Source organism: Stenella coeruleoalba (assembly GCF_951394435.1).
Source record: "Stenella coeruleoalba genome assembly, chromosome: 11".
NCBI classification, from domain to species: Eukaryota; Metazoa; Chordata; class Mammalia; order Artiodactyla; family Delphinidae; genus Stenella; species Stenella coeruleoalba.
This window is the reverse complement of record NC_137157.1, coordinates 63,708,407-63,732,402: the sequence shown is the minus strand read 5'-3', so window position 1 is coordinate 63,732,402 and position 23,996 is coordinate 63,708,407. Positions and strand designations below refer to the sequence as shown.

The 23,996-nt window shown below is 48.2% G+C and overlaps 1 protein-coding gene across 1 annotated transcript; it reads right to left on the bottom strand.

Annotated features, from left to right (window-relative positions):
- Window positions 1–160: 160 nt before the first annotated feature.
- On the bottom strand, window positions 161–23,657 carry ARF3 (ARF GTPase 3). The gene is made up of 5 exons (XM_079937319.1): window positions 23,456–23,657; window positions 9,044–9,283; window positions 8,117–8,227; window positions 7,756–7,880; window positions 161–7,184 (listed from the first exon to the last, which is right to left on the bottom strand). Exons 2-5 carry the CDS (start codon window positions 9,189–9,191, stop codon window positions 7,023–7,025), a joined length of 546 nt encoding a protein of 181 aa, XP_079793445.1. The 5' UTR covers window positions 9,192–9,283; window positions 23,456–23,657; the 3' UTR covers window positions 161–7,022.
- Window positions 23,658–23,996: the final 339 nt, after the last annotated feature.

The following is a 23,996-nucleotide window of genomic DNA, read 5'->3' as shown; positions in this document are numbered from 1 at the left end:
GTAAATACTATATACTACGCAGTACTGAGAAACCATTAAAAAGGAAAACCTAACTATACTAATATAGAAAACCTCTAAGACAAACATATATACCTTAAAGTTTAAAACAAAAAAGGTAGAATAATAGATGTGATGAGTCCCTTTATATTTTAACCCCTCCCCAAATGTGTGTATAGACACATATATTTAGAAAAGGAACTAGAGGATGCACACCAAATAGCCGAGGGTGGTAACCTTTGCGGACAGAGTGAGCAGAGGGGAACAAGACCTACATGCTGCTCTGAACACTTCGGTATTGTCTGGATCTTTTGCAATAAAAATTATTTTGGTTACAAAGATAAATTCTGAAATTAAAATACTGCATGAATGAACATGAGACACAGCAATCCAAGGCGATGTGTGGGAGGTGTTGAGGGAGTTGTGCTAGCGGAGCTAAAGGAGCCAGGCCAGGAGAAAAACGTCCTTGTGACTAGAGGCCATGGCAGCTTTGCATACCTTAAAGGAAAGCAGTGTTTCTAAACAAGGGAGAAAGGGTATAAAGGCAGAGGGCCAGATATTTGGGGAAAATGAACTGACCAGTTTGGCTAAAGTAAGGGATTTAGCCAGAAGACCAGACAGAGGTAATTGGAGAGAGAAGGGAGAGCTGGTTGTGGAGAGCCTTGAATGGCAGTGGGAACCCACTGAAAGCTTCTGAGCAAAGGGTGACCATGCACACTGCACTGAGGCATCAGCTGACTGGAATGGTGCCACTGAGGTGGACGGCTACTGTCTTGTCCAGCTCTGAGGCTTTGTTTGGTAGGTAATCTGAATGGGAAGGGGTGAGAGAGGATGGTAGCAGAAAAGGGCAAAACTAAGACAACGTCACCCACAGAGGGCAGCAAAGCCCTCTTGGACCCGGAAGGGACCATGGAGGAAGGAGTTTTCTCCTTGGATCAAGTTAGGAGGAACCTGAAGGACAGAGAAAAGTAGCATGGTCCTGGGAAAGGCAGGGGAGCAGGCCCAATCCTGACTCAAGGCACAAGTTAATCAGAGGGCCACTTCTGGAGAGGTTTCCACCTTCAAAGGTGTCTGTCAGCAAGTACGAGAAACTACCACAGACCCCTGGCTTCCAAGACTCATGGGGCACCCATCATGTCCGGTTTGGTCAAGGGCAATGACGTCTGTTCATTCATCAAGGTTGAGTGACTATCATGCGCCAGATAGTAAGCAAGGCACTGCTTTCTAAATGGTTTTAATATGTTTGACGGATTGTTAATAAAGTCAGCATATACAAATCTGGGTTCGAAATCGAATGGCATGTTTTCAGGAGCATGCCTATGCCCTGGCTGACTAGATGTTTTCTTTTCAGGTATGGTTATGCGCTCGTAACCAGGAATGAAGCATGACCTCCCTCGCGCACCCTGCCCTTTGGCTGTTCTAGCCAGGGATGTCTCATCCCATCAATGCAACATCTGGCATAGGCAAGAACAGATTCTCCATCTCCTATTTATTACCTAAAGGCAGTATTCCTATATTCAGAACCCAGAAAAAAGCTAGCATCCAAATCCCTGTGATGCATCGCCCCACGCTAAGCCCTCCAACCCTTACAAGGCCTTGCACTCTGTCTTAGGACAGCTCTCAACGCTTGTGGGAGGAAGTGCCAGGTGGCCAAGTTCATTCTCAAACCTCCTGCCTGGCCCAGACTCACTGTCCAGACCTCCTCAGAGACAGCTCTCAATGCACCCGGTTTGGAGGAAGGGTCGGGCAGGAAGGGTGCCTGGGCAGAACTGGTCAGCTCTGGGAACAGAGAGCCAGAGTTCTGGCTTGCAAGGCACCCTCTCTACTCCACCACATTCAGCTCAGAAGCCAGCTTTGCTCCTAAGCTCGAGAGAGCCCAGATACTCTCTCCTGCAGCTCATGGCCATAGTGACACAAACAAGGAGACGCTTACCTTCAAGGCTTGATGGTGAACAGTCCTGGCCCAGGTTCCTCACTTCCAGACTCCAACCACTGCCTTCAGCAGCATTGTGCCCTTTACCACACTCAAGGCTCAGCTTTCCTCAGGCCTAACCCTTTCTTCCCTTTGCTCAGGAACTCAGGATCATCCTTACCCATCCCAGTAATCAGGGCCAGGAAACCTAATTTGAATGAAAAACCTGCAGAGGAAAAAAGGCACCTGGATCCTGTGACTCCCCAGTGACCAGCCTGATACTCTAACCTCCAGTTACCAGGCTAGAAAGTAGAAAACTGGACTTTGACCCTTCTACCCCCACACCCTTCTGAACTGGGAAAGAGACCATTCTCGGTAGTATAACTGCCTGCAAAGATGCCACTCTCTGCTGCAAGCAGCAAGGGGATATCCCCCCTACACACTTACTCCCCAACTCTCACTACCCCACGTGGTACTCTACGCTTATCCCAAGGATTCCAGAGTATCTCAGAAATAGATTCCCTGGTCTCTCCCTCAGTACCGTGGTTTGACTCCATTCTTAGCACATGTCTGGAAACACAGGAGGTACAAAATAAATACCTGTCAGTTTTCTGCTTTGACCAGTCTAGGTACTTGAAACTGGAAATGATGCAGTGACTCCCCGAAGCCTTCAGACCTTATACCTCTAGTCTGAAAAAGTCATACATACTCACACTCATTCTCCCTGTCACTGCCTCCATCCCACCTGGACCAATCCAAGTACTTCCAATGGCTTTCTCCAGGCTCATTTTAGAAGCTCCCTTGCCCAGATTATCCTGAAGTGGATCCTAGGCCCAGATCCTCTCCCAAGCCATGAATGAAGAGCTATTCGTGTTTCTGGGAAGACAAGGTCGCTGTCTGTCCTAAGAGCTGGATGCTAAACATTTACCTTCCAGGTTAAGTCTCCCTTTCATCTCCACATGTCCCCCCCAGCCCCAAAAGATGGAAAGTTTAAGCAAAAGCCACAAGAGAGCTCCCTCCACCTCCTTCCTGGCATCCTAGACCGCCTACTGAGGGACAGAGGGACTAGGTCATCCTCTTCCCCAAGTTGTCAGGGGTCAAAAGACCCCCACTGGCCTGCCATCCAGCTAAAGTCCTCTCCATTATCATGATCTTATGCGAGGTTGTAGCTCTAGAAGTTATCTATTTATTAGTATACAAATAACGTGCTTGGGAAAGTGCTCCTAACTTATCGGTAACCTCAGTCACCAAGCAGGACTTCTGAGGAGCCTAGAAGCAGAAAAGCATCATCTGATTTTGAGCGGTAAGTGGGTAGTGTTCAAAGCTGAAGAGGTTAATAAAGTGATGTCTGGTTGGAGCAGTTTAAGGGTTTCATAAAGGCAGAAGCACTGGTCCTTGAGGGTGATGACTTATTTTAATAGCAAGAGAGGGGCTGAAAAGGAGAATTACCAGGGGAGGCAGCAGGGAGGTAACTGAATACAAATGATATACTTCACACTGGTACTTGGGGCTCTCAGACCTATTATATGCCTAAATCCTGTCCCTTTCCCATATCAACAGGTTGGGAAGACCTCTGTCCTCAAAGCTTAAGAAAGTGGTAAGAGTCGGGAAGACCTGCCGGGCTCATCCAGACCTCACCCCACCCCCACCCCAAGAAAGGGTAGCACCACCCCTTTCTTTGCCTGAGTAACAGCAGGAGAGGAACACAGGAGTGGTGGGAGTGGGATGGGAGGATAGAGGCTTGTCTTTTGCCTCGAAACATTATCTCTGGATGAGGCTTGGCTTCCTGACAATGGGGAACCACACACCTAAAGCAGAGGTGACGCAGGGCCATCGGCTGTAAGGAGGATCAAGTTCATTATACTACCCAGACCTCTACCCTTCACGCTTACTCACTACCAAAATCCAGAACTAGATGGGTGAACAGACTCCAATCTATGGATGAGGGGACCCTGTTCCAACTGGAAGCACCTGATGTGCAGGCCTGGGGAGATCTGAGAGTGGACGCAGTGTGGGGCACTCCAAATTCAGGGCCCTCTAGCTAGTGAAGTCCCTAATGTCTACTAAAAGGTGATAAATATGGCTAAGTTCAGGGTTAAACCCTTTACAATTAGAAAGGCAAAGTCACGAAGCCCTCACACTCTGGGGCCCAATTCATTTAAGCTCCCTTTTGGGGTATGACGGGAAATAGTAAGCAGTGTGGAGATGAACCTAAGCTCCTCTATAACCTCACTCTCCCCAGTCAGGGGTACGCTTTACCCCGCTGCTGAGGGAAAGAGCAGTCTGGTGAGCGGGACCAGAAGCAGAAGTACCCTCACCATTCAACACTGTCCCAGGGCTGCTGCACATCAAGGATGAAGGTCTGCTCCAGAGCTGCATAAAACAAGTTTAATTTCCAACCAGGGTCACAGTCATCGCGTATCCCACATTTTGAGCAAGGAGAGAGAAGGTGAGTTATTAAACATATACAGTCTACATTCCAGAGGAGGAAAAAAGAAGAGAAAAACCAGTTCAGAACTGCAGTTACCACTGTAACACCACAAACTTTTAGGGGGGAAATTTAGGGGAAATCCCCAGGGAGAAGAAAGGCTGGAACAAAGGAAAGCAAAAAATTAAACCTACCGGAGGAGAGTGGGGGAGGGAGTGGGCAGAAATGGAATGAAACACCCAATCCCAAAAGAGCTTTTAGGTGAATGGGAATGTAGAAAGGGCCAGCCTAGCAGCCTGGGATACTACCAAGATCACTTACTGCCCCCTGCTGGACAGATCCCCAAGCAGCACTTACATAACCTCTAAGGCTGCTTCCTAACACCCTCAGCCCCACTAGTCCCTGAAGCCCCCCAAACCAAGGTGGAGGCGGGTCTAAAATGAGAAGAACCCATTTAGGACTGGCATCTACCTAGGCAGGGTCAGAGAGGGCGTGAGGAAGGAGAAGAGGCAAAGTCCTCACCAACCACAAAGGTACAGAGTGAAGAATCCTAAGTAGGAAAGAACCAAGGAAAGGGGAGACAAATAGGCAACAGCAGTGACTAAGTTGAGAAGGCAAAGGAAAGCGTTCAGGGAGGGAGAGGCAACAGGGGCAGGAGCAAAAAAAATCGGACAAAATAGAGACAGAGGCAAAGAAAAAGTGTGGAGGGAAGCATCTGTGGGGTCAGGGGAATGAGCGCATGTTAAAATGAGACAGAAGCTCCAGCACCCCCCTCCCCCCACCAAACACACACACACACACACACACACACACGCATACACACATACAAGGCCTAGAGAGCAAGAGACCTGCATACACCCGCTGCACCTCGGGTAAGTAACACATCACTAAGGAGCTGGCACTGAGGGAGACACCCCTGCAACCTCTCTTTCACAGTTCAGTCTGGGGTGGGGTGGGGGGTATTGATCCTCCTGCTGTAGACAAAGGTGACAGGAAGCCTAGTCCCATGGGGTGGGGCTTGGGACAGCCCTTCTGGGAAGGGGTCCCCCAGCCACGCTGTGGAGGCCCTGGGCCCTGACGTTAGCAGAAAGGTTACGGGCGGCTGTCTTGGAGCTCAGGGCGCAGCCAGCACACACAGGAGCCCACAGAAAAGCCACGGCTTCACAGAAACCTCAGAAGTCAGGACCCAGGCCAGGATCTCAGGGACAAGCGCCTCCTGTAGACAGAGACATAGTAGCAGCAGCTTCTGAACAACTACATAATGATGAAGGGAGGACTCTGAAGACCGCCGCATCCCACCAGCACCAACAACCACTTCAGAGTCCTATTCCCTCCATTCCAACGCCCAGACCCATTTATGGGAGGTGGGTGAAGAGGGCAGGAAAAAGCTGTTGGGATGGAGAGGGAGGACAGCAGGATGGTCTGAGGGTCTGGAAACAAAGTTTTCACCCTTCAGCACATCCTGGACTAGAGAGAACTGGAGAACAGGGGGATTGATACTGAGGTCTGCTATGTCACCTCCACTCCCCGCTCCTCATTAAACCAGCCAGCCAGCTCTGGTCAGACCAGCACAACTACCAGGGTGAGGAAGCTTCTGACAAAGGACAGATGAACCACCCAGCCCCAAGATCAGAAGATGGGGGGATAGGAAGGCAGGAATAGGACTGATCTGTGTATCACCTTCTCCTAATAACAAAAGAGGATGAAGATGGAAAACCTGAGCCCCTCTCCCCAGTGCCCTGGGTCCCAAATACACCCCATGGTCTTGCTACCTATCCCCACCTCCCACCTAAAGCTCCTGAGGAACAGATTTAAGGATGAGGGGGAGGATCAGCTGAACACTCTGAGCTGGTAAGAGTGAGTGGGTTCCTCTCTCCTTCCCACTAAAAGGCAGGGCAGAATGGCATCTCCTTGGGAACCGTCATCTAGAGATAAATGCCACCCCCCTGCCCTAAGCGGGGTGGAGAGGGATAAAGGAAGATGGTGGCAGAAAGTCCATCATCTGTCCTATCATCCAGGAAAACACCTACCTGCAGAGGAGAGGAACCAGTGCAGGACTGGGGCAGCCTTCCCTCCCCCTCCTTCCCTTTATCTCAACAACATGGGAGGGGAAGATGATAGGCGAGAGTGGGCAATGTCCTGGCTCCAAGCCCTGAGCTGCACTCCACCCTCCACCCGCTCCTTGGCCCCCATTATATATCTCTCTATACAGGTATATACACGCGCACACATGCACGCACACAGAGAGGCCCGTGCAGTTTCCATGTAGAACAGGGGGAGAGCGGCAAAGGAAAGGAAGACGGGGAGCAGGAGAGGGGCCTATGGGGAGAGAGGAGGGACTCAGATGCCAAGAGCACACCAACCGGAGCCAAACGAAACCAGCTGGAGAGAAAACCCCATCCCACCTCCCAACCCCAGAGCTTGGGGAGGGGGGCACCCCATGAAACCATAACAACCTTGTTTTTGTTTTAAATCCGGTAAATTGGAATGATTCATCATTACGACAGCAACTGGGGACTGGTCATGGAGGGGGGAGGGGAGGGAAGGGGAGGCAGGACTCCTGTTGGGCATACGGACATGATACCCAGGGCCCTGGCCACACTGGCAACAGGAAGGAAGGGCAGGGCTGGGGCAGGGAGACAGCAGGGGCGGGTGGGGCGGTCGGACAGGGCTGGTGTCTGGCTCTCACTTCTTGTTTTTGAGCTGATTGGCCAGCCAGTCCAGGCCTTCGTACAGCCCGTCCCCGCTGGTGGCACAGGTGGCCTGAATGTACCAGTTGCGGTGACGCAGGGAATGCAGGCCCAACTTGTCTGTGATCTCAGCAGCGTTCATAGCATTAGGCAAATCCTGGAGCACAAGGGAGACACACGAAAAGGAGCTTCAGGATCTTTCGAAGGCTTCTAGAGCGACCATCTACCACAGACTTGTAGACTAGCACCCTCTCCTCCTCCTTCAGTGTAGGAACCCAGAGCAAGATCCTAAAGAACTACTTTGGATTTAATCATCCTAGAACTCCGGATCCAAGGCACTAAAGATCATTCCACTGAGGAGGTGGAAACCAAATATGGGTTGGCAGGGAAGTGGAGATGTGATTCAGACTGGACGTACAATCAGGTCTGTCTGACCATAAGAGTGAGGGCAGTTCCACCAAAGTAGACAATAGGTAAGAAAAAAGAGGGACAGGAGGTGAAGGATCTACCACACCAGTCCCTCTGGACAGAAATGTTGCTAATTAAACCTGGGATGGGATGGGGTGGGGACAAGAAGAAGAGCATAAAGAAGCCAACTAATCATATTTCCCACACTTTCAAAATTGAGAGCATAGTCATGGGGCTTCCCACACAGTGGGCCCCAAGACCCCATGATTTCCACGGCCAGGCTGCCCTCTCTCAAACCCAGGGGTAGGGAGATGTCACACCTGCTTGTTTGCAAAGACAAGGAGCACAGCATCCCGGAGCTCATCCTCTGCCAGCATCCTCATCAGCTCCTCCCGGGCCTCATTTACTCGCTCCCGATCATTGCTGTCGACCACAAATATCAACCCTAGGGAGGCAGAACATGGGCTGCACAGAGACGACAGATCAACTCCCCTCCCCCACCACCAAAAGATAACACCCTCCTTATACCCTCCAAATATCTGCTCCCTTTTCTCCTTGTCTCTCACCCCTAGGAACCGCAGCAGGGCAAAAGTTGGTTACCGATAACCAAGAACAATAGCCATACTCTCTGCTCACACCCAACCAACCCATGCCAGTCCATGGGCAATTCACATGCCCTACCTTGGGTGTTCTGGAAGTAGTGTCTCCAGAGAGGCCGAATCTTGTCCTGGCCACCCACATCCCAGACTGTGAAGCTGATGTTCTTGTACTCCACTGTCTCCACGTTGAACCCTTTGGCAAAAACAGACAATGGTCACTTGGCCTGGAACACCAGGCCTGCAAACGATGCCCCAGTGGGCTGTTTGTTTCCCCCAGCCGTGGCCATGTCCTAGCAAGGGAAAGAAAGCTAGGGCTTCCTCAGACCTGGTGTTCCTTGACTTAGTCGTGGAAAGGCCAAAAAGAAAGCCTACGAGAAGTGGAAGAGGACGAAGAGGGCCAGTCAGGAAGTTCACAGTCACCTCGGTGAGACAACCTTCCCCGTTCATTCTCTCAGTTTTTGACTCTCCCTCCTGCAAAAGAAATGACTCAGCCCCACTCCTGTACCTTGGCCACGAGAGTCTGCCTCAGCTAAGAAGTAAGGCCTGTGAGGCAGAGTGAAGAACAAGAAGTGAGCTATAGTCCTGGAGCCCCAAATACAGAACCAGCTGCTGCTGCTGATCTGGAGCCGCCTTTACAAGGCACATGTTCTCTCTCCTGCAGACAGGACTTAGCCGGGATCAGGGCCACCAAGGATCTAAACTGAAGCAATTCCAGGCCTCTGGCAGGAACATCAAAGCCCTTCACCTGCTTTTCAAACAACAGAGAACAAACCAGCTCAGTGCCTGAGGGCCACTGTCAGGTGCCAGGCTGAAGTTCCCGCATTAGAGAGGGTGAGGGTAGACAGGCAAACAGCAGCCCCAGCACCTGCTAGTAAGCTAAATAACCATTCTTCCCTGAACCCCACAAACTGCAAGGACTTGCCTGGTGGCCAGATGGGGGATCTAGGAATGGGGCCCCTGTCTGGCTCAGCGGCTGGCATGAAAGCCTACATCCAAGCTGTGCCCTTACCAATGGTGGGAATGGTGGTGACGATCTCGCCCAGTTTTAGCTTGTACAGGATGGTGGTCTTTCCTGCGGCATCCAGGCCCACCATCAGGATGCGCATCTCCTTCTTCCCAATCAGGCTCTTGAGAAGGTTTCCAAAGATATTACCCATGATCACAGCAGCCGCTTTCTGAGGACAGCGGGGCGCAGTGAGGGCAGCGGCAGCCTTGTTTTGGCTTGGTCCCTGGTATGGAGGACTTGATCCTAGGCAAAGAAATGCAAACTTATTACCACCATCTGCTTGTCAGGATTTCACATTAATGGCACCGGCTAAAGTCATGGCTGGAGTTCTTTCATGACAAACTGAGAGCCTGAGGGTACTAAGAAGATCAAGGCCCACTCAGACACATCCTGAGCCTTTGGGAGCAGAGATAAAGCAGTGAACATCCAGGACCCCTGTTTCTGCCAGTAATCTACCCATGTGACTTTGGATGAGTTATTTCACCTGTCCTTATCTGCACCTGTAAATGGAGGGGGTTGAACTAGATGATTTCTAAAGTCCCTTCAGTCATGAAATTCTACTCTATACCCCAAGGCATTGGGAGACCATTAATGCCTCTGCCTCCCCCAACCTTACCCTGAGACTTCTGGAAAGGGTGGGAGAGGAGGGAGTGGAATGAGGAGTGGCTCTTTGTGACTCCTAACGAGGTTCAAGCTTGCCAGGTTCCCAAGGTTTATGCTCTCAGCTCTAATCAAGACACTCTGCTTCTTCCCTTCCTATATCTCTACACCTTCCTTCTACACACCAAAATTAATGAGGAAGAAATAAGAAAGCAGCACTCCTAAGAGAGGCTGATCTTTTCCACTCTGTGAAATGCCAGCTGCTAACATCATGCCCTGTTCATACAACAGTGCACTGAGAGCTGGGAGATGGGGTAGCGAGAGGCTGCCCCTCATTCCTCAGCCACATAGGTCCTAGGCTTGCCGTGGCCCGTCCCAGGACAGCTGCTCCACATGGCCACCTGCAATGAGGCAGTCAGCTCATCCTCTGCCTCTGCTCTAAGCCCCTTCGGTCTATTCTCCACAGAGCAGCCAGACTGATTTTAAAGCCAAAACCAGGTCATGTTGATCCTGTATTCAAAACCCTCTCTGGGCTTCATAGCTCCTTTTCAGTAAAACCCAAAGCCATACCACGGCCTATAAAGTCCGGCACAATCTGCATTCCCGTTTCTCTCATCAGATCTCCTACTCTCCCCTGTGTATACTCCACTTCAGTTCCCCAATACCTTCCTGCCTCAAAGCTTCTGTCCTTGCTGTTCACTCTGCCTGGAACGCTCCTCTCCCAGACAACCTTCAGGGAGCACTCCCTCACATCCTTCGGGCATCTGTTCGACCGTCACTTTATCAAAGAGGCCTTCCATAACCACCTATAACACACACACACCACTCTACACCATTTATCCCACTTTATTTTTCTTCATAGCATTTATCACCATCTGACACGTTACGTATTTGTTTCCTGCTGTACTGTTTTTCTCCTCCTACTGTAATGTCAGCTCCTTATCTATTTTGTTCCCTGCTGTGTTCCCTACCTTGACTAGTACCTGGCACACAGTAGCTGAATAACTGAACTAACTCCCAGGTCTCTACTGACCTGACTAGCAGTTCACTCAGGTTAGACATTTCTGCCTGCTACATAATCGGGAAAGATGAAGGGAGCAGTTGGAACACTACAAAAATACAAAATGCCTCTCTGCCCACCCCATCCACCGCCCCCGACAGACAGAATCAGAGTCATTCATTCCCTCTCTTCTTCCCTCCCTTCTCTATGGCTCAGGACAGCCACAGAAATGAATCTTTGAAACAACAATGAAACGGGGGTTCAGAGTCACCCGTGCCAGCCAGTTCTCTGGGCCCGCGGGAGACATGCATCAGCGGGCAGCTTATTCGGCAATCGCCATATGCCAGCAGCTGGCATTCTCTACAAAGTCTAGGAACCAGAGATAAACACACGCACACCCCAAACCCAGTAGGCGAAAGAACAGGTTAAGACAGAGTGCACCCAAACCCAAGAATGTGAAAGGTGGATGGGGAGGAACCCTATTTACAAGCTAAAGCATGGCGGGGTTTGGTGGGAGTTTAGTTGTTTTTTCAAAAACGATTTCAGGTTTTTTTGTTTGTTTCCTACTCTCCTCAGTTTGCAGCGAATTCCAGACCAGTACAAAGGAGCCAGATCAACAGCTCCTGGAGACCAAAGTACTAGTTTGTCCAAAAAACAGAAACAATGAGTGCTTATGGAGTGTTTCATCTTCAAAGACCTCCCCAGACATCCACTAATGAGCCAGGCGTGGTGCTCTGGGTAGGTTCTGCAGATGAGCCCTGCCCCTGACCCAGAGCGCTCACATCCGGGGGGAGGGCCTGGCTCAACTTTGGCCCCAACTTCAGTCAAGTCGCCCACTAGCCATCCTCCCTGCTCATCCTGCCTCAACCACCCAGGCAGACAGATTCCCGAGGATTCCTGAGGCAGGAGGGGACACCTGCCCAGCTAATAAGATCAGATCCCGCCAACCTTGGTAATCTGTGGTAGACAGACTTCTGGTTCTGCTGCCATCACTTCCAGAAATTTAGACCTTCCCCAAGTCTTCCTAGTTTTTATCTTGTCTCCAGTTCAGGTGTCATTTCCTTCAGCTCCAGATGATACTCTGCTTTAAAGCTTAAGTAACAGGCTTTGGCCCAGATTCTGAACTGAATTTATACCATACATTTACCTTGCTTTCCTTCATGACTGGAACTGTTGCTGGCTGAATGATTACCAACTGTGAGTCGAGCAGTGGCTGAAAGATATCCCTTGCCGCAGAACATGCATACACTGTCCTTTGGTTTGCTCCTTTGCGAAGCTCTCATGCTAAAGTCTTGGTTCAAAATCTGATCCCAGTGTTACACTTATTTCTATTTTCTGGCATGCTACATAAAGCACCCTGAATTATCTGAACCACTCAAGTGGCACTACGTTATGGAGTTTTTTCTTCTTTTATAAGTCTGTATGTTTACCGTCTCCCCAAGTTAACTGTGTACTCACCACGGGCAAGGACTATGCCTTTTGTTTATTTGGGATCTTTCCTTGCTCCCAGTGCCAAGCCCCCCGTAGGAGTTCAGTCAAGCACACTGGCTAATTTTAGCCTCATCTGAGGAGGTCCTTCTATCATTTCTTCTGTCCCAGCGGTTATCTCCGGGTAATGCACAGATGGTTGCTTAGCTTTCCTGTCAATTCTTGGCCATTTTCCACATATACTGACCGCAAGACTGGTTTGGGAAAGCCATGAAAGGATCAGAAGACTAAAATTGGTAAAATTTTCTCTTGTCATTTAATACTCAGTGGGGCTGATAGATAACTAACAAAATATTCAAGTAGTTACCATGTGTCCCCCATGACAGCCCAAAGCCTTGAAATTAATGGACATTACAACTCTTCTTTAATATAATCAGGAGCTTGACTCAGATGAACATTCCAAAGGGGGTGCTGGCTTTCTTGTCTTGGCTTCCCCTGTGCCTGTTTCCAGATAGCATACTGCCCCTACCATCAGGATGGCGGCCACTTTCAGCTTTGTGCCATGAATACAAATCTATGGCTATCTAGCCAATTCTCACTTTCACCATAATGCATTCCTAGAGAAAGCTCTGGGAAGCAGATGGCAAACAAACAAAACCTGGATTGTATCCCTATGTACTGTACTGCCTATAGTCATTCTCTTTTGCCACAGATGGCACTCCTGTGTCAAGAGGGCAAAATACCAGGGTTCTATGGGCTGGCAGAAACAGGAAGCAGTTAAAACTAAAGGTGAGTGGCTCGAGATGAAAAATGGAATATAGTAATATCTCTATGAACAAAGAGTATGTCTCAACATTCTATTCTACAGTTACAAACTTTGTTATCTCCTCCCTGTGCGCGACACTGCAGGAGTTCAACCAAGCACACTGGCTGATTTAAGCCTCACCTGAGGATGTCCTCACCGACAATCACTTACTGCCCCCAATCCCTCTCTCCCACCCTCCAGGAGGGGCAGGCAGGCCATTGCTGTCACTGTTCAGTTATCTGGACTTGAGGCATGCCTGCTCCACCCTCTAGGGGATTCTGAGAGTCACAGCTCAGTCTGCCACACACACTGCCCACTCCTGATGCAGGAATGTGTCCTGAGACACCCCGAGGGGACTCCTGATCCAGCACCTCCTCTTCAGGCTGCATGGGCCCAGGGAAAGGACGACCAGAGCTTCCCAAATCCTGTGCTGCCCAGGCAGGGTGCACTAAACTGCAGGTGCAGCTTTATTCCCAAACAACCTTCAAATTGAGATAATCACGAATAGAATCTCTATTAGATGCTATTTTTAGCACAGCCAATGGAGCAGACCAAAAAAATTTAAGAAAACCAAAGCAGGGTCTGCCTGTATTTAGTTTCCTTAGTGCAGCTGGCCTGTGACCTCTGTAAACTTTCCAAATTTTTGCCTCAAGAGCACTGTAATCAGCACACAAGAACTCCCAGATTAGTATCTCAATGAATTCTATTAGGCTCAAAGATTTCCCAAAGCCAAGAAACAGCTTCTGATGCCAGCTTCCATCCATTCATTAAACATTTATTGAGTATAATGAACCAGCGATACAGAGGAAGACAGTTTCTGCCTTCATGAAACTCAGTCAATGGGAGAGAAAGACTAGGAAACAGAGGATTACTGTGGGAAGATAAGAGTGGGATAAGCACATAGTTTTACGGGGACAGAAAGCTGGAGCAGTTACTCAAGACTGGAGGATAAAGGACGATTCCCAGACATGATTCTCAGGTCACACCTGAGCTGACTCTTAAAGGAAGAATAGGAAATAATCAGACACTAAGGAATAGGGAAGGTGGGAGAGGGAACAGAGTGTGCACAGGCACAAAGACCTGAGTTAGAGAGGGCATTTATTAGCCAAATACAGGTGCGACTGGGAGGTCATTTATGTGGATGCAGCATGGTGAGTAAAAGGAAGGATGAGGCTGGAGAGAGAAGCAGGAGCTAAATCATGAAGGGCCTTAAAGGTCATACTGGGTAACATGATCAGATACGTGCTTTAGAGACCATCCTGGGCTTCCCTGGTGGCGCAGTGGTTAAGAATCCGCCTGCCAATGCGGCGGGCACGGGTTCAAGCCCTGGCCTGGGAATATCCCACATGCCGCGGAGCAACTAAGCCCGTGCGCCATGACTACTGAGCCTGCGCTCTAGAGCCCGCGAGCCACAACTACTGAAGCCCGCGCACCTAGAGCCCGTGCTCCGCAACAAGAGAAGCCACTGCAACGAGAAGCCCACGCACCACAATGAAGAGTAGCCCCCACTCACCACAACCAGAGAAAGCCTGCGCACAGCAACGAAGACCCAACGCAGCCAAAATTTTAAAATAAAAAATAAATAAAGATCATTCTGGGGCTTCCCTGGTGGCGCAGTGGTTAAGAATCTGCCTGCCAATGCAGGGGACACGAGCCCTGGTCCGGGAAGATCCCACATGCCACGGAGCAACTAAGCCCGTGCGCCACAACTACTGAGCCTGAGTTATAGAGCCTGCGAGCCACAACTACTGAGCCCGCGAGCCAAAATTACTGAAGCCCGCACGGCTAGAGCCCGTGCTCCGCAACAAGAGAAGCCACTGTAATGAGAAGCCGGCACACTGCAACGAAGAGTAGCCCCAGCTCGCCGCAACTAGAGAAAGCCCGCACGCAGCTACTAAGACCCAACTCAGCCATAAATAAATAAATAAATAAATAAAAGACCATTCTGACAGCAGTTTAGGGAATAAGTTAAAAGGGGGAAAGACTGGAAGCATAGAGACCACTTGGGAGGTACAGTAATACAGATAAGAAAAGTTCTGAAACAGAGGTGGCAATAGAGAGGACAGAACAGATTTGAAACAACAAAATAGTAAAATCCACAGGATTTAATGACTAATTAAATGTAGGAAGGAAGAGAAGAGTCAAAGATGATTCCCAGGTTTCTGGCCTGTGTGATTCAGTGGCAATTCTTTAGGCAGAAAACATAAGAGGAACAGATCTGAGAGCGAAGATGTTTGTTTTTAGATTAACGCGAATTTTGAGGTGCTAAGGTATGAAGCTCAGGAGAAAAGTCTGGTCTGGGTATATGGAATCATCTGCATAGATAGTAACTGAAGCCCCAAGAGGAACCAAGATGATCCAGTATGGCAGCAGTTACGGGCTGCCTACCAACAGCCACCTTCCCCTTCTTTCTTCTAACAGAACCCCTACTTTGTTCAGATGTTGGCAGGGAGTGGGTATGAACTACCCCTCGCCAGCCCTAGGGTATGAAAACTGATCAGCTGAAGGGATGTGGGCATTCCATTTCTCTTGCCAATGACCGAGTCACGAATGTTTAGGCACTACCTAGGGCAATAAAGATGTAAGGAAAGTCTGCTGGGAGTATCTGGGAAAGTTTTCCTCAATCTTAAAAACGAACATATGTCAATGCTCTCTCGTCCAGCCTTTGGATGTTAATGTAGAAGGGTGAGATGCTGGAGTATCTTGGGTACATGAAGGGACAGACATAAGAACACTAGGATATCAGAGCAGAAAAACTGAGAAAACTTGGGTCCTTAATAACACTGTCAAGTTGCTGGATTAAAAAAATAAATAAAAAGTTATGTGGCAGCCTGGAAGGGAGGGGAGTTTGGAGAATGGATACATGTATATGCATGGCTGAGTCACTTTGCTGTGCACCTGAAACACAGCAAGGATTAACACTGAAATTAACGATTAACCTGCAACGATTAACATTGTTAATCGGCTATACTCCGATATAAAATAAAAGGTTAAAAAAAAAATAAGTGTTCTACCCCTGGACTACTTCTGTGTGTGGTAGAATATACATAACATAAAATTTACCATTTTAACCATTTTTAAGTGTACAGTTCAGTGGCATTAAGTACACTCACACTATTGCACAACCATCACCACCATGCATCTCCAGAACTTTTTCATCTTCCCAAACTGAAACTCTGTACCTATTAGACAATAACCCCCCTCTCCAGCCCCTGGAAACAACCACTCTACTTTCTGTTTCTGAATTTGACTATTCTAGCTATCTCATAAATGTGGAATCAAACAATATTTGTCCTTTTGTGTCTGGCTTATGTCACCTAGACTTGTTGCTACATGTTTAATAAATCCTTTGATTGTTTGAGCCACAGGTGTGTTTTCTATCTTTTGCAACTGATACATCTTAATTGATATCTCTAGGAAGAGTGTGTACAGTGAGACAGGAGAAAAGGCCAAAGTCAGAAACCTAGGGCACATCAACATTTAAAGCAGTGGGCAAAAAAGAAGGCCAGGAAAGAGAGTAGGAAGCAACCAAAAGGGTAGAAAGGAAATCGAGAGAGTGAGACATCAGAGACACCAATGAGGAAAGAACATTTAAAAAAAAAGGAGGGTCAAAGGCTGTAGAAAGGTCAAATTAAGATAAGGCCTGAAAAATACCTACTGAACTTAACTACTAGGCAATCAGTGATGACCTTGTTATAAATTAGAACATATCTAACTAAAATTAGCCTCCATTTAACTCAACTAGCAGCATTTAGGCTCAAGCCAGAATCCTACGCCAGTTTCCCTTCTAGTCTGAGAGGAAGACTCCAGTACAGGATGACCTGAAGGAGGCCACAACACCAAGTGAAGAAGGATTCTAAATTGCCCTGATAAAGACCCAAACACCGAGAAAGGGTATGGCTTTTCCTACGGACAACCCTCAGCAAATGAGTCAGAGCAGAGCATTAAGTCTGTTTCAGAATACATGACTTCGCTAGATAAAACAGTGGCCGGATAAAAACTAGACTCATTTGTTTCCTTGGAACATTCTGTGGCACTACCCTCTCACCAAAGCTTTCAGCTTGCCCTATTCTTAGAACCTGACCAGTTTACAACTGCACCATCTCCTGATATTTGATGGCTGCTCCAATGCCCACATTGATAGCCTTGGATATCCAGAACACTGTACTTTCCTAATTATAAAATCACTTAAATTCCATGAGTAATCAGCCTAAAGCCCTAGTAAATCTTTGCCCCAATCTGGTCCCACTATGCAGGTCAAGATGGAACTGCCAATCTTAAAATGTGTATGGAGACACAAAAGACCTCGAATAGCCAAAGCAGTCTTGAGGGGAAAAAAACGGAGCTGGAGGAATCAGACTCCCTGACTTCAGACTATGCTACAAAGCTACAGTAATCAAGACAATATGGTACTGGCACAAAAACAGAAATATAGATCAATAGAACAAGATAGAAAGCCCAGAGATAAACCCACGCACCTATGGTCAGCTAATCTATGACAAAGGAGGCAAGGATATACAATGGAGAAAACACAGTCTCTTCAATAAGTGCTGCTGGGAAAACTGGACAGCTACATGTAAAAGAATGAAATTAGAACACTCCCTAACACCATACACAAAAATAAACTCAAAATGGATTAGAGACCTAAATGTAAGACCAGACACTATAAAACTCTTAGAGAAAAACATAGGAAGAACATTCTTTGACATAAACCACAGCAAGATCTTTTTTGATCCACCTCCTAGAGTAATGGAAATAAAAACAAAAATAAACAAGTGGGACCTAATGAAACTTCAAAGCTTCTGCACAGCAAAGGAAACCATAAACAAGATGAAAACACAACCCTCAGAATGGGAGAAAATATTTGCAAATGAATCAACGGACAAAGGATTAATCTCCCAAATATATAAACAGCTCATGCAGCTCAATATTAAAACAACAAATAACCCAATCCAAAAATGGGCAGAAGACCTAAATAGACATTTCTCCAAAGAAGACATACAGATGGCCAAGAAGCACGTGAAACGCTGCTCAACATCACTAATTATTAGACAAATGCAAATCAAAACTACAATGAGGTATCACCTCACACCAGTTAGAATGGGCATCATCAGAAAATCTACAAACAACAAATGCTGGAGAGGGTGTGGAGAAAAAGGAACCCTCTTGCACTGTTGGTGGGAATGTAAATTGATACAGCCACTATGGAGAACAGTATGGAGGTTCCTTAAAAAACTAAAACTGGAATTACCATACGACCCAGCAATCCCACTACTGGGCATATACCCAGAGAAAACCATAATTCAAAAAGACACATGCACCCCAATGTTCACTGCAGCACTATTTACAATAGCCAGGTCATGGAAGCAACCCAGATGCCCATCGACAGACGAATGGATAAAGAAGATGTGGTACATATATACAATGGAATATTACTCAGCCATAAAAAGGACTGAAATTGGGTCATTTGTTGAGACGTGGATGGATCTAGAGACTGTCATACAGAGTGAAGTAAGTCAGAAAGAGAAAAACAAATATCGTATATTAACGCATATATGTGGAACCTAGAAAAATGGTACAGATGAATCGGTGTGCAGGGCAGAAACTGAGACACAGATGTAGAGAACAAATGTATGGACACCAAGGGGGGAAAGCGGCAGCGGGGGCAGGGGTGGTGGTGGTGTGATGAATTGGGAGATTGGGATTGACATGTATACACTGATGGGTATAAAATGGATGACTAATAAGAACCTGCTGTATAAAAAAATAAATTAAATTAAATTAAAACATTTTTTTAAAAAGGATGGAATTGCCAGTGCACAGATGAAAACAGGAGGCAATGATTTGGACAAAGCCACCCATCATAGAGCAGCCTAAGGATACAGAAGACAGGGAATCACCTGCCTTGAGCGATAAGAGCCATCTGTGATCCCCTAGCACCTCAAACACACTTCTACTCTTATTCACCTTTGTGGGTTTTGCTTCCCAGAGCTGGAACTTCCCAAATAATGTGCCTTTAATGCAATACAGGTCAGCTGGAGATACTGGTCCTGTCAATACTGGACAGCTAGGCAGGGCTTAGGGTGGCTAGAGCCCATGGGCCAGTCATCTCAGGTGGCAAGCAGCGATGCCTATTTCACTATTACCATTTTCTCTGTATGCCATGGTGGGAAAAAGTTTGGGAAGTATTTCACTAGACTCTCAGTCCCTTGCCAGCAGGGACCATGCCTTACTCATGTTCCCAGCACCCAGCTCCATGACTGATCTGTAGCTAGTGACTGATATGCTTGTTGCTGAACACGGTTCTACTGATGATGCCAAACGTCTGCGAGGTTGAGGAAGACAGTACTCTTTAGGTGATCTCCAATCCTTTTCCTGTATCTGACAAACTGGAGAAGTGGCTTCCACGTTCTCAGAGCCCTAGGGTTCCCGGGATGGGATTCAGAGCCTGCCTGGGGAAAAGGGAGAACTATATGAGAGGCTCTAATTATGTTCGCCACTCTCCACCACTACCACAGCAGCAGCACTGTTACGCATTTTACGTATCAGACTTCAAATAAGATTTTATATAAGGTAAAGTTCAATTGCTTTTTTAAAAAAAAGTGGAGGATAGGGGACAAAACCACTCCAATAGAGAGCAAATGTTATTCTGCATCCTAAATCATGTTGAAATTTAAACATTTATGCTTGACACTCTTGTGTTTAAGCTCATAAAGGACAGGTTACGGGAATTCCCTGGAGGTCCAGTGGTTTGGACTCTGCGCTTTCACTGCCGAGGGCCTGGGTTCAATCCCTGGTTGTCAGGGAACTAAGATCTGCTACACCCAGGCATTTCACCTTTCTTCAGGAATATGGTGCTAATGGTGGATCCCTGAAATCTTGAGCCATTTCCCTTCTGGTCCATATGGTGCAGCAGATCCTTTGCAGAAGTCCATGACAAATCTCTAACACCTTCATAGACTCCCTACCTCAGTCAGTTCTTTCCTAGACTACAATACAAAGCCTTCAAACATTTGTAGAACTTTCTCCAAAGGCTCCCCATGTCCTTTCATTATCAAAAAGCTTTATTCGCATTCTACCTATATTTGCAATAGATTTTGGAAAAGGTACAATACACAGAATTACAGATATCGCAACTCTGGATCCTAATACAGTACATTCTGAAACAAAGGCAGACATTTAAAGGAGATATGACTAAGTGAAAAGAGTGGCCCAGGAAATGGAGGATGCTAAAATACTATCTGAAATCTAAAATGATGGGAGCCAGGAAACTAAATGCCCAACCTAGGACAATCAGGGTGCTCTTTTATGGAAGAGTCAACCATTACCTCAGAGTCACACTGAACACTATTTTTGAGCCCCCATATCCTCACCCTACATCCAAGTTGATAGTTCAGGGCCCCTGCCTTGCTCCAGCTTCACCTCCCACTCAGGCAACAGGAGCTGCCTCTGTGAGGCTGATGCTGAAAAAAAGATTTCATTGCTCGTAAGCCTATGACCAGCACAAGAAGTCATGGTAACAATCATCCCTCTACACAGGCGCTTCAGGCGGCAAGTTGTTCTTTTGTAAACCTCCTCTTTAAGGCAGCCCTGAGTGCTCATGTTATTATTTCTATGATGATGGTGATTATTAATAGCAGCTAACATTTACTTGAGGCTTACTATGTGTACTTTGTTTAATACTAAGTGCTTTACATGTATTATCTCATTTAATTCTCATGCCAACAGTATGCATAGGTATTATCATTATCATACTCTTTACAGATGAGGAAAATGAAGCTAAAAGAGGACAAATAATTTCACCAAAATCACACAACTAGTAATTAGCAGAGGCAGGATTTGAACTCAATTTTGTCTGATTCCAAGGTCCACACTCTTAATTACCATACCATTTTGCCTCCAAATTCACCTGCAACAAAAATGGTGAAGGGGGGCTTCCCTGGTGGTGCAGTGGTTGAGAGTCCGGCTGCCGATGCAGGGGACACGGGTTCGTGCCCCGGTCCGGGAAGATCCCACATGCCGCGGAGTGGCTGGGCCCGTGAGCCATGGCCACTGAGCCTGAGCATCTGGAGCCTGTCCTCCGCAATGGGAGAGGCCATAACAGTGAGAGGCCCGCGTACCACAAAAAAAAAAAAAAAAAAAAAAAAAGGTAAAGGGAACTATGCGTACACCTGAAACTAAAACAATACTGTAAATCAACCATACCTCAATTTAAAAAAAAAAATGGTGAGGAGAGCCAAATACAGTGACATGTTTTGAGTCTCAAGCCTCTTGACATCCACTTCTAAAGGTATTCCACAGAAAGCAGATTCCATCTGTAAGCAGATTCCACAATTTCCCTCAGTTATTGATTCAACTTTAACAAACCTGGTTTTAAAGAACTTCCTCCTTCTGACCAACAAATCCCACCCACTGTCCTCTGAGTCCATTTTCTCTATTATGACTCCAGTGGAAGAGACTAGCAGAGGTAAACACACTTTATGACCCTTTGTGCACTTAAGACTTCACTTCCACTCTTTTAGCCTGCTGTCTGCTCTCCTTTACACTTGCATTCAGTTTAATAATAGCAGCTACCATTCACGGGCACCAATTCTATGCCAGGCACCACATACATACACTGGCTCCCTTCTCCGTAATTACCAGGATCCCAATCTGCAGACAACACCCTGAAGGACTTAGGTCTAATGGAGAGACCCCTTTGCCCACAATGGGGAAGCAGGAGATCTGGGATTTCTGATAAATAATGACTCTGTGTTCTAATATTTTTCTTTTGGGGTCCTATTTTCATTAGCCATGATTGTTTTTTGCCTCTTAGGAAGGTGGAGAGACCAAGACTTCTTAATTACAAAGGCTAAGGATCTTTACACTCTCACTCAGCTATCTTCAGGCACTCTCCTTGACAGCCAAGCCCTCTCCTCCTCTTTCCTTAAACTGTGGTCAGAAAACCTGAGTTCTGTTCATTCACATCCTGTATTCATCATGAGTGCCTACTGTGTGCCCAGATAGTGTGGGAGATACAAGATGGGATCCAATTCCTGAACTCAAAAAGCTTCTTTTCTTTGGAAAAGCAAGACATACACATAAAAATTTTGACTACGCAAGGTAATAACTATGCTGGGAGGCAGGAGGCATGTGTATATGGGATACAGGAGGACCCTTCCCAGCTGAATTCCACGGTCAATGATCCATTCTGTGAAAAGGTGAGTCAGCTTCTTTCTTAGAATGAGCTTTTCTAGACGTGTTATTCAAACTCGGCTCTAAGGTACAATGACCAATTCACTGACCCATTCCAGTCATAGCAAGTGGAGACCCCCCAACAACAAGCTCAAGACAAAATGGCAGCAAAGACTGTCAACACCTGATTAGGGACACGGAAGGAAGTATGCAGAGACTAGATTCTGCCCTGTTGCACTGACCCAAGCAATCAGACTCCTTGCAGCAGATCTCCTACCAAATAAAACTTTCATGCCATAGACCAGGGGTGACCCAATCCAACCGCGGCAGAGACAGGTTTTAAGTTACATTTCTCCCTCACCCGATGACCTCACTATTTCTTCTCACTCCTGACCACATACCACACTCCTCCTGGCCTGGCCAGAGAGAGACCAGCAGTAATACAACCCAGAAAGAAGGCAACTCCCCCAAAAGAGGAGCTACCACTTTGCTAATCAAGAGGCCCGTTTTCAACAGGGAATTCCACACACCCCCGCCCCCTTCCCGCAGACATTGGTATAAGCAATGGCTCCATTTTCTGTTCCGGGAATCCTGGTACTTCCTAAAGAAAGAAAGCGGATTGGAAGACAGAAACTCTGAGCCAGTGACAAGATGCTCCCTCCTCCTGTGAGACCGCCCCCGCTTCGCCTGGGGGAGGAAGGCACCACCTCTCTTCTCCAAGCAAGATCAGATCCCCCTCCCCCTCCTCCTGCCTCCTCTCCTCTTGCTCCCCACCTGCTGCCCTCTTCCCGACTTGCGGTCCCCAAGACCCGAAAGCTCAGCCTCCACCAAATAGTGCCCCTGGAGTGCCCCACTAGCCTGTGTTCCCGGTTAATCCCTAAACCCCCTAAACACCCCTGCGCCACGATGCGGGGAGGGGGTGTCACCATAGCAAGGCTTCTCTCTGGTCTATTACTAGGGTGGAGAGGGAGAAGGGGTAGGAAAAAGCGACATTCCCTAGCCCTTTAATAGGAAAAAGATACAAAACAGCCATCACCGCCCCCGCGTCACCTCACCTTAGACTGCTTTCCTCTCCCTCAACCCCAACCCTTCAAAAGCCCACCTCCTGCAGGCGAGGGGAACCTAACTGCAGCCCAGGTCGCCCCCTTGTGCGAGGCGGAGGACAAATTCATGTGCGCCCTCCACCCCCACCCCAGCTCCGTGTCCTTCAAATGCGGGGGCAGGCGTGTGGCTGGCCCGGCGCCCCCTCTCCAAGCTCTCTGGTGGGAAGGACCACACCGGCCCATGCCAAGCAGTGCCGGGCGGGCGAGCGAGCAAGCGGGGGTGGGGGTGGGGGTCTACCTTCTCAGCTCCCACCCCGAGTCTCTCCTCTACCGGGACCCGCCTTCCCTCCTCCCCAGCCCCTCACCTGTTCCTGCTCCCAGCTCCGCCGCTGCGGCCGCCGCCTCCGCCCCCGCAGGTTCCGCTCGGCTCTCGCTCCACTCTCTCCGGCTCCCTCCGCCGATTTCAGCGCGGCTGCTCCCCTGGCCCCGCTCCCAGCTCCCTCCTTCCTTCCCTCCACCTAGCACCGGAAACCGCGAAGGCTACAGGAGCTGTACGGCGCACCCTCACCCCCAGACCAGGATACTTCCCACCTCCCCGATCGCGCGAGAACTGCGCGGCGGCGAGCGGCAGTTCTCGCGAGATCCATCACCATGGCAGCTGCTGCAGCAGAGGCAGCGGGCGTCTGAGTGGAAGAGCTGGCGGAGGCCGATGTGGGGGCTGGAAACTGCGGGCGGCGGAGGCGGGAGCTAGGAAATGGGGGTGAGACAGTGGGGACAGAGGTGAGAATCGCAAGCCTCAGAGCCATGTCTGTTATTTAAGGACTGGGCCGCATAATGGGCACACTGGAGACTGGGACTCCTTGGGCAAAGTCAGGAAGGAGCAGAAAATGAGTGAACAGCCCTTGC

Excerpts from the sequence above, each read along its gene's own strand:
- ARF3 (XM_079937319.1), bottom strand. The coding sequence starts at position 9,191 with ATGGGTAATATCTTTGGAAACCTTCTCAAGAGCCTGATTGGGAAGAAG. Across the intron at positions 8,228-9,043 it reads CACCACCATTCCCACCATTG|GGTTCAACGTGGAGACAGTG; the intron begins GTAAGGGCACAG and ends TTTTTGCCAAAG. Across the intron at positions 7,185-7,755 it reads TTGTCTTTGCAAACAAGCAG|GATTTGCCTAATGCTATGAA; the intron begins GTGTGACATCTC and ends CTTGTGCTCCAG.